The sequence below is a fragment of the Phalacrocorax aristotelis genome, chromosome 2 (genome assembly GCF_949628215.1).
Source record: "Phalacrocorax aristotelis chromosome 2, bGulAri2.1, whole genome shotgun sequence".
NCBI lineage: Eukaryota > Metazoa > Chordata > Aves > Suliformes > Phalacrocoracidae > Phalacrocorax > Phalacrocorax aristotelis.
Window position 1 is genome coordinate 35,810,323 of NC_134277.1, and position 15,669 is coordinate 35,825,991.

The 15,669-nt window shown below is 42.4% G+C and overlaps 1 protein-coding gene across 3 annotated transcripts in view; it reads left to right on the plus strand.

Moving 5' to 3' along the window:
• The window catches only part of KLHL7 (kelch like family member 7), a 27,678-nt gene continuing 12,009 nt past the window's right edge, over positions 1–15,669 (plus strand). The window contains exons 1-8 of one of the 3 annotated variants that reach the window (XM_075083027.1): positions 138–271; positions 2,727–2,812; positions 4,523–4,625; positions 5,564–5,657; positions 6,847–6,971; positions 8,770–8,945; positions 13,867–14,041; positions 15,041–15,183. In XM_075083027.1, the coding sequence (XP_074939128.1) occupies positions 4,547–4,625; positions 5,564–5,657; positions 6,847–6,971; positions 8,770–8,945; positions 13,867–14,041; positions 15,041–15,183 (792 nt within the window). In that variant the 5' untranslated portion in view covers positions 138–271; positions 2,727–2,812; positions 4,523–4,546. Of the gene's footprint in view, positions 272–2,726; positions 2,813–4,522; positions 4,626–5,563; positions 5,658–6,846; positions 6,972–8,769; positions 8,946–13,866; positions 14,042–15,040; positions 15,184–15,669 lie in introns of all 3 variants that reach the window. The other 2 variants (XM_075083026.1, XM_075083028.1) reach the window with 2 other exon arrangements.

The following is a 15,669-nucleotide window of genomic DNA, read 5'->3' on the forward strand; positions in this document are numbered from 1 at the left end:
GGGGCCGGCCCCGCACGCCCCCTCCCCTCCCTCCCGGTGCCGAGTGTCGGGGGCCGCCGGTCGCCGCCCGGCAGCTGGCGGGCGCCTCCCCAGCGGCGGCGGCGCATGTGCCCCGGCGGGGGTGGCGGGGCGGCGGTGAGGGCCGGGGAGCATGGCCGCTCCCGGGTCGGAGAAGAGCAGCAAGAAGAAGACGGAGAAGAAGCTCGCCGCCCGGGAGGAGGCGAAGCTGCTCGCTAGCTTTATGGGGGTGATGAACACCATGCGCAAGCAGGTACGGCGGCGGCGGTGGGGCCCTGGGCTGGCGGCGAGCCGCGGGCGGCCCGGCGCCGTGTGAGGCGCCGCGGAGCCGGGCGGATCGGCGCTCCCCGGGGCTGCCCGCAGGCACAGCCCGCTCCCCGCCGAGGCCTGCTCCTCGGGGCGGCCCCGCCGAGCGGGCGGAACGCCGGCTGCGGGAGCCCCTCCGGCAGGCCGCGGCCGGAGGCCGCTCCCGAAGCGCTGCCCTACGCCGGGACAAGCGTAACGAGCTCAGGTTTTTATGTGCAACGGCTATAAATTGGTGGTGCTGAAGGGAGAAGACACGGTGGATCTGCTTCGTTACCTAATAAAACCTTGCCTAGGGTAGTTCTACTCTGTAGTCAGAGCAGAACCTAAACTGCGATTGATTGCTGAGCTTTTTCCAGCTCTAGTACTCACACAGCCCTTTTCGAACAGAAATCCGAGGGGAGTAAAAAGCTGTTGCTGCTGAGCTTTAACCAGGGACTTCCCCCTGAGCAGATCGGCTGTGTACCCCCGTGAATGCCATCAGTGTAGTGAAGTGGCAGCGGGAGGAGGGGGATGGCTGGAGCTAGGGTTCAGTTTCACAGGTAGTGTTTCTTCTTGTGCTTCAAAGCCAAACGCATCTGGCCATCTCACTAAGAAGCCAGTGGCCATGTAGGGGGACGGTGGCCTTGTCTTTACAAATTCTGACTTTTTTTTTGGCAGATCAGATCCCTAGATCAATAGTCTAATGATTATTAAAGGTGACTCTTCTGTCCAGCGGTAGAACAAGAATGGTAACCAAAATTATAATCATACAAATGAATTTCAGTTGAGCTGTCCAAACTGAAAGAAATGCTGACTTAAAAAATTTTTTTTCCTCCCCTTAAAAAGCTCAGGCTTCTGGTACAAGAGCAGAAGGATGATCTCTCTAAATCCTTACATGTGAAGAAAGCTTTCTCTTCAGAGGAGGAGCTGGCTTGATTGTGGAACTATGGTTCATTTAAAAACAATGATGTGGAGCCAGAATTAAAGCTGACTCTGAAGCCAGCTGTTAAAGAATGGTGGGGGCTTCGTACTCGGCACTGTCATGCGTTGTATCTTCTAGAGTTTAGCTGCTTGTCTCCCAGTGTTAGTCTTGCCAAAGGCTCAGTCCAGCTTTTAATGATGTGTTTGTCAACAGTCTGGGTCCTGGCCTAGCAAGTGATACCAGAGTGTTGACTCTGCTTTTCTCCAGCTCTTCAGCCCTGTTCTTCTCTCACTAATACACAGTGAGTTGTGTTGCTGCATAAGCCATTTTATGCAACTGAGCTCCTATGTATGAAAACCCAAATTGGTTGCAATGACTTCAGGTAGAGGAGTTAAGACTTAAAGCCTATTATCTGCTCTTTTGATGTAGGCTTCTATTCTAATTGGGTAAGCATATTCCAGGGCGTAGCTCATAACTCGGTTCATAACTCAGCTCATCACTGTTTAGCTCATACCTCTGTCTTTGTTGACACGGGGGTGTCAGGTGCTGTTATGTTGTGTAAGTAGGTAGAGGAAATATTACCCTCTTTTAGATGTATGTACAGCCCCTAGCGCAGGGAAATCACAGTGCTTTACCGTGCTACTACTCTAGTATGTGGTACCATGTTGTTCTGTGTAAATGCCTCATCTTTCAGTATAGTAGAGTGCTGACTCGCATCTACTTACAAGTTGCTCTAAACAGGGAGAGGAAGGATCAGGATTAAGTGCTGTGAAATCTGTGTGCCCTTCTGATTCAAATTTCAAACTCTGTTATGCCTGGGGAGGTGCAACTCTGAATTTTGCTTGCTGTCAGAGTTCCCTGGAAAATTCTAATCTGACCTCAGATGGAAGCTTTGCATATCCTGATGGCTTCAGAAGTTCTTGCATAGTTCATGACACTCATGCTCCTTTTAGGAGTTGTTTGTAACAGGAGGTTAACTATTACTGGAGGGGCAGGGGTAGGTGCGATTATGTAGGATAAAATTAGGAAGTCAGCAGGAGCCAGAGGAAAATATGGTAGTTCAGCTGATTAGTTATGCTAAAGTTAAGGAGGATGTATAGGCCGCTCTTTCTTCTTGTATTTTAGTAAGTCAAGGGCTATGCTGTGGTTATAAAACCTAAATATGATATGAGTTAAAAATTTCCTGTGATGGAAATAGCAACATGCATATGGAGCCCTAGCTATTTAAATGCATTAGATTAATGCTGTGGAAAATGGGCCAGTTGGAAAGTACAGCCAATTTTAGAGGCTGCTTTTTGTGTGAGCTGGGATCTAGAGGCATGAGTATAGGGGTTTAGAGTAAACTATGGACATACGTGCACTTAGTAACATGTTGGGGGCAAGTATGTTTAGTGTATGGGGGACTTCTTGCTCATCTCCAACATGAGATGGCCCATGTCTTTGTGGGTTTTACTGAGCTATATGACAGCATGCGCATAAATCCTTTGTTGCAACTTTGCAGCTGAGTGGAGGTCAGCCAAGAGTGAAGTAATTGAGAATGAAGCTGGGACAGAGTCGCAAGGTGTTGCTGAACCTGTTATTTGGAAGGTGAAGTGCTCTAATGCAAGCTTGTGCTCGGGTGTGTCCTTTGGTTGATGTAACACCAGTCGTCTGTTGCCTCATTGAGGTGACCCAGTAATGCCAATAGGTCCTTCTAAAAAGAAGTACAGAAATACTCAGAAAAGCATTAGCTGAAATGGAACAGTCACACCCAGAAACATCCCAGGGGAAGAAATTAAAATGATGGTCTGTTTTAGTTGACAAATATTTCTTCGCGCACCCAGAGAGGCCTTAGAATATCTGAGGTGCTTCAAATGCAGAGCTGAGGCAATGAATGTATCTTAGAAACGCAGCTGGCATTCAAGCAACAGTTGCAAGTCTTGGCAAAGCTTGGCCACAGGATTTCATGGTATCTTGTACTGCTGGTTCCTGACTCTTGTTTTGAACCAGATGTGCTAGGAACTTCAGCTTTAAAGGATTTCTGCTGAAACTTTTCTCAAATGGTCTCTTTTTTTTGCCGTTTCAATCCTAAACGGTTTAAAGCTACATGTGTACAAAGGAAGCTGTATGTCACCCTCCAATCTAACTTCTAATTAAAACATTTTAAAAAATGTATTATTTTGTCCAAAGCATGCTTCTACATGTCCTTTCCTTCAAGAAACTAAAAAATATGTTTATCTGAAGGGGCTGCAGATATGGATTATCAGCCTTGTTAGGTGTGCCCTAGGTAATATTGTCTGTGTGTGGAAAATATTCTCATGTGGTCCTAAGCAAGTATACACTCCCCACAGTAGAAATGCTATTTTCTGGGGTTAGTATTGGGCTGGTTGTCAGTAGTTGTTTCTTAAAGTAGCGCCATGAACTTAAGGTAGTAGTTGAAAATTAGTTCCTGTTTTTAGGGAGCGGTGCTGCTCAGCTTTTTCTTTCTTAATAAAGAGTGTGTTATAATTAACTGCAGTATGGTGTGCACTTATTTTAATCAATATTTTCTTAGAAAGGATACCAAATTGGTATGGTTTTAATACTCAAATTGTGTGGTTTTAACCCAATCCCTTACTCTCCTCTAATGTCTCCTGACAACTTTTATGAGTACTGTCACTTTCCTTTCTCCTAGTGCATGACAGCTCACATGTAGGAGAGAAACGAACTGCTTCATACAAATAGCAAGCAAATGAGAAATAAAAATAGATTATTTTGTCTGGAAGCTAGTTAGTTGCCCATGAGGTGCGACCAGTCAAACACTTCCATAGAAGTGGTATTTTTGGGATACATATTCTTAAAAATGTTCCATTGAATGCTTTGAACTTGCTCATCACTTTCACTCTGGTTGGGCAATATGATGGCATTCTTCAGATATGAGGCTTCTATGAGTTTTTTTGAAAATCTGCAGCTGAGTAGAGAAGAGAGACACTGATTGATGAAAAGGGTGTAATGTAAATGCAGCCCCTGATAGATACTGCAGAGCCTATGTTATTGGAGGCTATGTAAACACCACAGGAAAAAATTTAATCAAGAGTGGGTGTCTTATTCGTGACTATTCTTAAGGTACAAATTAATGGGTAAACTGAACTTTGCTAGTTCTCCAGGTCACTGAGCTTAACTTTGACTTTAGAAAACCTTGTTATTACATAATACTCCTGTTGTGTGGATTGAGAAGCAATGAATTTCCATAAGCTGGTTTTAAAGAAATATTGTTGAAAGATTTTTTCAAAAATTCTGATGTTTGTGGCTTTTTGTTTGTTTTTTCCTGTGATTTAGAAAACTCTATGTGATGTCATTCTTATGGTTCAAGAAAGAAAGATCCCAGCTCACCGTGTTGTACTTGCTTCAGCCAGTCATTTTTTTAACTTGATGTTTACTAGTAAGTCTTTTCAAAATTGATTATAAACTTTCGTTATGATATCCTGTTAGACTTGTGGCTGGCAAGCTGTTTATTTTATGGAAGGGATTAATTTCAGGGATAAATAAAAGTGAAGATTTCCTCATTTTCTGTCCTTCCATTCATCTCTGTTCACCCTTCCTCTCAACTTCCCTTTAATTCTGTTTTGATCCAGTGTTGCTTCATATGTAAGCTGTCTTATTAATTGGGGCCCATACACTGTATCAGAGCTGGTCTCCCTCCCTTAACCTGAAAATTGGAAGTTCTTATTCCCATGACAGAATTTGTCTTCCCCATTGCTTCCCACCATTAGGCACTGCCACATATAAAAAAAGCCTTTCAGGAGTGTAAATATTCTTGTAGTTATGCTATCTTTACAAATTCAGTTATGCAGTATCGATCTTACTTTTGTATGCCTCATCCATGAATTGTAAAATTACTCTGCTATAAAATACACATTAAAGTCAAGTAGAAGTAAAATAACTGCCTTCCAATGGTCAGCTTTTAACTGGCTGTGGGCAAACTTACAGTGCTGTGCCTGGATGTGGGGAGCTTGGAGCTGTCTCTTGGAGCTTGAAGGCAAAAGTAGCTTTTGACAGTGCAGCATGTGCTTCCTGGTTTTAGTAACGCTAACTTGGCAGTCTGCACTCCAGTCAACAGCTGCTATGACCTTTTCTATTTAATACATTTTATCATAATTTACGTAATAGAAGCACGTGCACGTACCAGTTACCATCTTTGTCCCACTGCCTTGTTTCCTTCTTGACTTGCATTAGTAATCCTGGGAAAAGAGCAATTAACTGTGTGTAGTTTTTAGCAGGTTCCCACTTTGTATAATCACTTTATTTTTCTACTGTTTGCAAAATGTACAATAACAAGAGTGGTTTATTGATGTAGTTTGTCTTTTAATCTATTTGCAGCAAATATGCTTGAATCAAAGTCCTTTGAAGTGGAGCTAAAAGATGCAGAACCTGACATTATTGAACAGCTGGTGGAGTTTGCTTATACAGCAAGGTAGTTTTGTTATTTAAAGCTGAACCTTTTTCTAGGAAGCCTGCCAATTGTAAATGATAAAATCTTAAAATAATGCTTTTATTGTTCATCAGTTTTGTTACCATTACAATTCTTTACTTTGTTTAAAGGCTGATGTGACTAGACCTTCTATCCTTCTTCCTGTTTCCTTTTTATTTAATCAGTAGGAAGCCCTACAGACTAAAGAGTTGTAGTTGTCTCCAGAAAGCAATTCAAAGCACTTCAAGCTTTTGACTTCAGTGTTGGAGTCAAATGATATTTCCCATTTTTCTGAAATTCAGACCTTTACTGATATCAGCAGGGTTTCTCTTTATGGCCACAGTAGCTATCACATAGAACCATTTCCATGAGTTATACCTTCACCTCAGGACAGGCAGGGTGGATAACTCTTCTGTGAACAGCATTTGGGGGTTTTGGGGTGGTTTTTTTGGTGGTTTTTTTGTTTGTTGTTTTTGTTTGGGTTTTTTTTTTTAACAGAACTTGTGAAGATGACTGGGATTTTAAACAGTACTACTTAGTCAGCTCTCATGACTGATGGATGTCAGGCCTTTCATCTTTGCACCAATGGGTTTAACTCTTAGGAAGGCTTTCCCCTTTCTTTGGGAGGAATATTGTATGCTCCATCAGTGGTGAGAGACAGTCAGTGTCAGCACCCCAGCCATATGCTTGTCTCCGGTGGTGCCCAAGCTCTTGTCTGTGGGCTCTGTACCTTTTCTTGAAGCACTGTTGGACTGGTTGTTCTGCTTGCGTACTCTGGGCAAATCAGCCAGAGCAGTCTTGACGGTGAGTTGAGAGAGATTTTGCTGATGCCTGTTTGGGAGTAGGAGACTGTCAGAAAAATCATTCTGCTCGTTTTCTGGTTTGTGAAGGTGGCTAATCACACAAGTCAAAGCAATAGTAGGGTACTGCAGAGGGCCTGTGTTAAAGGCTTATTCTTCAGAATCCAGGACTGTTTACCTTTTGCCCTTCCTCAGTAATGTAGAGCAAATGAAAGCACTTTGGAAACGTTGGATGGGAGGTTGTGTCTTCAGACTGTGTGTGAAAGATTCTTGGGCAAATAGCAGGGAAATAATATTGCCATTTATGTGAATTGGTGTAAGTTGCTTTTTTTTTTTTTACTACAACAAAGCAGGTAATTTTAGTGATGCTAATTTTACACCTTGTTTTGCAGAATCTCAGTTAACAGCAATAATGTCCAGTCTTTACTAGATGCAGCAAACCAATATCAAATTGAACCTGTGAAAAAAATGTGTGTGGACTTTTTAAAAGAACAAGTTGATGCTTCCAATTGTCTTGGTAAGAGAAATGCAGACTTAAATTTACTGTTTATTTTTTAACTTTGCTGTTCCTGAAAAATATAGTAGTGTCTAAAAGACAGTAATATTTGGCTAAATCCAGGCATGAAAAAAACAATTTTGCTCTGAATCTGAACTGTTGTCCCTTGCTGTAGGCAAAACAATCTGGCAGTTGTCTTCACCACTCTCAGGGGCACTGACTGTGCTAGGTCTCATGCCAGCTTGGCAGCACCCTGGAGCTTCTTGTTTGTTGGAGAACCTCAGTTGTTGAGTGAGGTGGAGCTTTCAGTTGTTGTACTTGAAGACAAAATTTGAGACTTGTAATTTCTACAAAACTAGCATATTTTCTAAAAGTATGAACAGGATAGGTTCAGGTTACCTTTGGGTTTAGTTGCTTTTCATTTTGACTGAAGTCTACGAATGTCATCTGTGCAGGTTTGATATTAAATATATTCTGTAGCCCTAATGTGAGCTTGGTGTTACAGGAAAGGTAAACAAGAGGAACTAAATGCTTTTTCAAGATTAATATTTGGTGCATTTTATTTAAATCAATTAAAGGTAAACTTGTTTATAGGGTTTCTTATTGACATTTGCCATGTAATTCTCCTAGTAACATCTCAATCATGTTATAGATCAATAGAAATGCTTTGCAGAACATCTGAATTATAATGATACAACTGACACTTTGGTGCAGTACAGCTGTGGCTCTGAAACAACTGCTGGAAGAAAGATATTACCTTCTAAGGAAAATGCCACTTACGCTTGATTTGAGGCGTATCCCTTCCACTGGTTTCTGTTAACTAGAAAATTAATTATGGTCTCTAATATTTGCTGATGTTGCTAGTTTAATAATAAAAGGGAGATAAAGGTTAAATCCATTTTTCCTTAAGGTATTGTTTACAAATGGAAATGTGTTCTCTGCAGACTCATAGGCAAGTCCATAGTTCATTTTTTTAAAAAAAGGCTATTTGAAAGGAACCATGCCTTATTCTGAATCTCTTGAAAGTTTGTGAAGAGGTCATACGCTCAGATTTTATCTTTCTGGTTTGCGTTTTACTGCTTTGAGCAGCTTGGGCTAGTTGCAGCCCATGGGTTGGTGAGTTGGTTCAACCCAGCTTCCCATCTCCTCCATAGAAGGAGAGGAAGACTGTAGCATGATGAGCAAAAGTTGCTGCTGAAAAGCTCTGTGCTTACCTGGTTTCTAACGGGAAGTTGGAAATGACGCTTCTCAGTAACAGTTGGTATTTATACCTTTATGCCAACCTTCTGCCCTTGCAACAGCATCAACTTGATCTTTTTGTGTTGGTCTGCAGCTGACTGTGCTACCTGTACAGAAAAGTCCCAGTTCATTGTGACTCTTGAAGGAAATGGAGCTTGCTTGGCGGCTGCTGCTGCACAAGCAGGTTGGGAGGTCATACATAAAACCTGGATCCAGTTTCTCAAGCTGTTCTCGTTAGACTTTGTTACAGTGATGTGGCTCAGACCTGGTTATCTGCCTTGTAATGGGGAAGGAAGCAGTGAGGAAATAGTGCTGGAGAGAGAGTTGACACAGCAAGTGCTGCTGGTCTGACTCTGCAGTTAGTTTGGTAGGGATAAGCTTGTACTTATTGCAGTTTGTCTTGAGTTGCAGATGAGTTATGACAGCATGTGTTTTAAAGAGAATATTTATTACCATGCTTTTTTTTAAACTGGGGTTGCAAGTATCAGTGAAATTAGAGAAATTTTATTCTATTTTAATGTATTAAAGGTAGTTGCAGTTCAAGTTTTGAAAGGCTTTTTTCTTATTTTTTCCTTCATAGGTATAAGTGTGTTAGCAGAATGCCTAGACTGTCCAGAACTGAAAGCCACTGCAGATGACTTTATCCATCAGCATTTCACTGAAGTTTACAAGACAGATGAGTTTCTTCAGCTTGACGTTAAGCGCGTGACACATCTCTTGAACCAAGATACGTTGACAGTGAGGGCAGAAGACCAGGTGAGATCTCTGTTTCGTACCAGCTAAGAGCAGTGAACTTTTATCTTCTTTTAATCAAGAACTGGTTTAAAGTATCTCACTTCTGATCTTCCTACAGCATATCATGCACATAGTGCTTGCTAAATTGTAGCATAGAAGATGCATCCTAGCTTGGTCAAAACCAAATATTAATGAATATCCACATTTCAAGTGTGGTTATTTTACATGTTTCAGCAAATTAGGAAGAAAGAAGTCATAAAAGGAGTAAGCAAAACAGTTTCCTAAAGGTATTGACAGTGATGGATTGATGGAATGCCCTTATTTAGGGAGTGGACATAAAAAAAGTTTAAGTGGCTGAAAGGAGCCTGGAGTTTCACTCAATTAAAAGTAACCTGTGGTACAAATTACATTCACAGATGTCCCATTTGGGAAGCTTGATTCATCTGACAGCACAGCCCTGAATGCTTCTCTGCCAGCTTATTCTTCCTACTGGGGGAAAATAGGAGGAGTATAGGTGTGTCTGCACTGCAGCCCAAAGAGGTGATTGCAGGATGGTTGTAGCTGCTGGGTGGTACTTGTAACTTCTCAGTCAAATCCATTGAAACCATACTGAAATCTTGCCTTTCTAGCTATGCTGTTCCAGTGCTTGAACTAGGTAATTTAAGTTTGTTTGGGTATTTCGTCATGAATTGACTCATACCTTTGAAGTGCAGTGGAGGGATCTCATAGTCAAGATGGTATGTGTATCCATTTAGATATGGATGTTTTCCTGACTCGGAAGTTTAGCTTTCATAGAACTAATGCATTTCCTTCAATGTATCTCTTGCAGAGAAAAGCTTCAATTTAAAATAAGAATTACTAAGAGTGGGGGATAATATCCAGTGACTAGATGTTGTGGTTTAATCGCAGTTGGCAACTAAGCACCACACAACTGCCCGTTAACTCCCCGCTGTTGGGTTGCGGGAGAGAATCAAAAAGAGTAACAGTGAGAAAAGTCCTGGGTTGAGATAAAGACAGTTTAACAGGCAAAGCAAAAGCTGCACATGCAAGTAAAGCAAAACAAGGCATTGATTCACTCCTTCCCATGGGCAGGCAGGTGTTCAGCCATCTCCAGGAAAGCAGGGCTCCCTCACATGTAACGATTACTTGGGAAGACAAATGCCATCACTCTGAATGTCCCCCGCTTCCTTCTTCTTTCCCCAGCTTTATATGCTGAGCATGATGTCATATGGTATGGAATATTCCTTTGGTCAGCTGGGGTCAGCTGTCCCAGCTGTGTCCCCTCCCAGCTTCTTGTGCAACCCCAGCCTGCTTGCTGGTGGGGTGGGGTGAGAGGCAGAAAAGGCCTTGACTGTGTGTAAGCACTGCTCTCTGTTATCAATACTGTTTTCAGCACAAATCCAAAACATAACCCAATACTAGCTACTATGAAGAAACTACTCCAGCCAAAACCAGCCACTGGAATATGATAGTTCACAGAATCACAGGTTGGAAGGGACCTCAGGGGTCATCTAGTCCAACCTTTCTAGGAAGAGCACAGTCTAAACAAGATGGCCCAGCACCCTGTCCAGCTGACTGTTGAAAGTCTCCCTGGGGAGACTATTCCAAGTGGTTGACCTTCTCACTGTGAAAAATTTCCCTCTGGTGTCCAATCAGAATCTCCCCAAGAGCAACTTGTGTCCATTCCCCCTTGTCCTCTCCATGTGACTCCTTGTAAAAAGGGAGTCTCCATCTTCTTTGTAACTACCCCTTAAGTACTGCCACGTGGTGATGAGATCCCCTCTGAGCCTCCTTTTCTCAAGGCTGAACAAAACCTGTTCTCCCAGCCTATCCTCATGTGGCAGGCTTCCCAGTCCTTTGATCATCTTGGTGGCCCTTCTCTGGACCCCTTCCAGCCTGTCCACATCCTTTTTGTATAGCAGGGACCAGAACTGTACACAGTACTCCAGGTGTGGCCCGGCAAGTGCTGAGTAGAGTGGGGTAATGACTTCTTTCTCTCTGCTGGCGATGCCCTTTTTGATGCAACCCAGCATCCTGTTGGCCTTCTTGGCCGCAGCAGCACACTGTTCGCTCATGTTGAGCTTTCTGTCCACCAGCACCCCCAGGTCCCTTTCCACAGAGCTGCTCTCCAGCCAGGTGGATCCCAGTCTGTGCTGCACTCCTGGATTGTGTAAGATCATGCACCTGGGAAAACATTTCTCCTTGTTGAACTTCATAAGGTTCTTGCTGGCCAACTCTTCCAGCCTATCCAGATCTCCCTGCAGAGCAGCTCTCCCTTCTGGAGTGTCTACTTCCCCACTGAATTTGGTGTCACCTGCAAACTTCATCAGGCTACACTTGATGCCATTATCCAGATCACTTATAAAGATGTTGAATAATATTGGGCCCGATATCGATCCCTGGGGGGGACTCCACTAGTGACAGGTTGCCAGTTTGAGAAAGAGCTATTTACCGTCACCCTCTGGGTGCGGCCTGTCAGCCAGTTCCCCACGCGCTGTACAGACCACTTGTCTAGGCCATAACGCATCAATTTCTCCAGGAGGAGACTCTGGGGGACCGTATCAAAGCCCTTGGAGAAGTCCAGGTAGACAACGTCCACCACCTGCCCCATGTCAACCAGGCAAGTCATTCTGTCACAGAAGGCCACCAGGTTTGTCAAGCACAATCTGCCTTTAGCGAAGCCATGTTGGCTTTTCCCAATCACGTGCTTCATTTGACTTGTGATGGCCTCCAGGAGGATTTGTTCCATAACTTTCCCAGGGATTGAAGTAAGGCTGATGGGCCTCTAGTTACCCAGATCCTCCCTTGAGCCTTTCTTGTAGCTAGGGGTAACACTTGCCTTCTTCCAGTCCTCTGGGACATCCCCCGTTCTCCATGACTTCTTGAAGATTATGGAGAGTGGCCTTGCGATGATGTCAGCCAGCTCTGTCAACACCCTCGGGTGGATGGTGTCAGGGCCCATTGATTTGTGGGGGTCAAGCTCCTGTAGTAATTCATATGCTAAGTCTTCTTTCACTGATGGTGGGTCGGTGTTTGGATCAGCCAGGAATTTCTTTCTCAAACCCTGGGACCCAACAGTGCTGGTAAAGACAGAGGTGAAGGAAGGTGTTGAGGACCTCTGCCTTTTCAGCGCTGTTGGTGATTGACTCTCCTGTTTAACAGTGGGCCTATGTCTTCCTTCTTTTTCTGCTTATGGTTGACATACCTGAAGAAACCTTTCTTGTTATTTTTGACCCTTGTCTTAGCACTGACCTTCAGCACGCTCAGCAGGATCCCAACCTCCACAATATTATGATTGCTGCTGCCAAGGCTATCACTAACCGAGATATTACAAAGCAGATTTTCTCAGTTTGTGAATAGCAAGTCCAGCAGTGCCTCATTCCTGATTGGCACATATAACATTTGTATGAGGAAGCAGTCCTCTACGCTTCCTAGTTGGCTAGTTATAAGTATATTTGAGTTTTATGTCACAGTACAACATTCTTGCCATGTGCTGAGAAAACTTCAGGTCACAGCATAACATTCTCAAAGCTGAAAGTGTTGTTTAGCTTGCAGCCAAAATGACATTTGGGAGTTTACGTTCTTGAACTTCTGTTGGTAAGGTAGGATGGCGTGCTTTAACTTGGCAGCACTGTAGAAGTCTTGTGTAGGCGGCATGGCATCGTTAAAATTCCCGTAGGAAAGTGGCAGTGTGCAGTATGAAACGGCAGAGTTTTGCCGCTGATAGTAAAGGAATCTTATTTCTCAGGAGTACTTCTAGAAAGTTGACATTATATTCTAAATTTTGTATTGGTGTAAAGTGGATTTACCTTTAGGAAAAAAAAGGAAGGTACCTTAAATTACTGGCTGGCCTATTTTTCCTGCATGCAAGCAAAGTATGTGTTGATGAAGGGATACAAGGTTCCTCTCCCAGTCATTCTGTTGAATTTCTTTAGCTGATGGAATTGAGTCTTAAATATGTTTTTTATTTATTTACTCCCCCTTGCTACCTGGTCATTTTGCAGGATTATAGCTGAGGGTTTAACAGTTCTTCTGAGTAACTCTAATTCTGCCATTAAACGTCTTTCCACATTATATCTCAGTCACTCACCACTCATCACTGTGATCAGTTTCAGCTCCAAGAGTAGGTATTGACTGTGCTATCATTTGTAATGAAGTTAGTGCTGACTCTGAAGTGGCAGCATAGGAGATAAGCTTGCTATGTCTGAGAGCAGCGTTGAAGTATTTTAGTACCTAGGTAAGATTGGACTTTCATTTCATTTCTTCCTGACCCAGAGAACAATCATAAACAGAGCAGATTTCTTGGTTACCTTCCCTGTTCTGTGTTCCCTGGCCCCTAACACAACCCGTTATCTTTTCCAGTACAGAGGAGATGGAGAGGAGGCTCTCTGAACGGTAAATTTACAGCAGTCTGCAGCTAATAACTTTAATTTAAATGGTCCCCTAAGACAGAACAATAGCAATATATTTGGAGCCCCTACACTATAATTTGATAACAGAAGCAGTTTGTCAGCTCAGGAGACTATACCAAGTAGAAGCTACTTCAACATCTCTGGTGAAGTATTACCTGTGTTTGTGATGTGGAGCTCAAAGCATACCTTAACCTGGTACAGGGATTACCCACATTAATGTGAATTGCAGATTCATACCTCTCATTTGGAAGAAAAGGAAAAAAATAGTGTTTGGGGTTTTTTTAAAGCTTGTAGATGGGTTTTATTCTGTGGTTGTACATTTGTTTTTACTTCATGTCTGAGCATTGTCTTTTAGTGTTTCATTGGTTGTTTGGGGGCGGGGGGGTAAGATGGTGATGGATCCCCACATACTAAACACTTAGTATAAGTTAACCTCCAACAGGCAGAAGAATCAATTTGGAGCATTAAGCTTGTTATTTGTCTTACTGTGTGGTGATGTACCTTATCCTCTCCTTTTTCTCTCATTTAAGGTTTATGATGCAGCAGTCAGATGGCTGAAGTACGACGAACCAAATCGCCAGCCGTACATGGTTGATATTCTTGCTAAAGTCCGATTTCCTCTTATATCAAAGAACTTCTTAAGTAAAACAGTTCAGGCTGAACCACTTATTCAGGATAACCCAGAATGCCTTAAAATGGTGATCAGTAAGTTGACCTCTAGCTGAAATCTTTAATGTTCTGTATAATTAAAAAAATGTTGTGGAATTTTTGAAAATAGCTTGCTTTAAAATGCTCTGACAAAATTGTCACATTAAATTAATGTGTTCTCTCTACGGTGCTGCATTTAATTGAAGTTGGATTAGCAGATTACCATGTAAATAAAACCCAGAGTGTTAGTGTAGATATAAAAACCAGTATGCAACTGTTTTCCTCCAGTCAATGAGCAAGGTTCAAATTATATATGTTGGTAAGTATTTGCTGACCATTAACATCTCAGTCATACTTCTTGTGTGACATGGAGTTGGGTGCATTGTTTAGGAAATAAGGATTTTTATTTGCCTGGTTTTAGTGGCTTGTAATGTCACTAATATTTTTGCATTCTTTGGAATGTTTCTTAGGAGAATGCTTATTTTCTTATACCAATTTTAACTAACACCTTGCATTGTCAAGCTAGGAACAAAAGTGAGGGGTTTTCATGAGGTACAATGCTAGAGATGCCTTTCTTGTTAATCAGGAACTAGGGGGTGAGGAGGCAGGCATGGTTGACTCCTCATTGCATATAAGCCCTTTCTTTTAATGTTAGTAATGTCCTCTTTAGGCTCCCAGTTCTGCCATTCCTTTTCTCTGGGTTTGCTTCCTTTTGCCCATTTCAGTGCAACAAACTTAGTTGCTTGTGTTAATATTGGCTAAATGAGCTGATCAATAAATTGGTATATAACATGAGTCCATATCCATGTCCTGTTTTCACTATTTCTTGTTTTCAATTTGAAATAGAGTGTAAATCTGGATGTATGCATCCGTCCTCATGTGCTGCTGTGCATTATTCCCTTTTAAATCAAAGCTGTATAGGTATAATGTAAAAACTTGTTTTTAACCCTTTTCACTCCCTTCCCCACCACCCCGCCCCACCCCTGCCTCTGCAACATCCCTTTCCATGTATGAGCTACACTGGATCTGCTGCAACAGTTGTTGTCTTCTTTCCAGGTGGGATGCGATACCATCTGCTTTCCCCAGAAGACAGAGAAGAATTAGTGGAAGGTACGCGACCAAGAAGAAAAAAACACGATTATCGCATTGCTTTGTTTGGAGGCTCACAGCCCCAGTCCTGCAGATATTTTAATCCAAAGGTAATCGTTACCTCAGAATGCATTAAGATTCACTGTTTGTAATCTTATGTGTTTTATTTGCTGATCATATTAACTAAGACATAATGATCTACAGAATGGATTTAGGAAGGACGTATTTCCTGCCTCTTGGGTATACAGTTGGAAGAGTATGTTTAATTAGGTCTCTTCAGGTCTGTGTACCTAGATGTAATACTTCATTTTTAATAGAATGATTGTGTTTGTTTATTGGCAATATTAGATATGGCATTCTGATAAATCCATCTGAGTTGAGAATTGATTGGTATGTGCATCCCACAGCTGCAAATAAATAACAGGTCACTGAAACAGCAAGCAGTTAGGAATATATGAAAGCCTGTATGCACGTGCATGCACGTATGTGTTCAGAGAATAACTCGATTTGTTTTTACCACAAGCTAAATTATTTGCTGGTATGTTATTGTGGAACCTAGTTTCAGAGTGCAAGGTGGTTTTTCAGTGAATCTATTA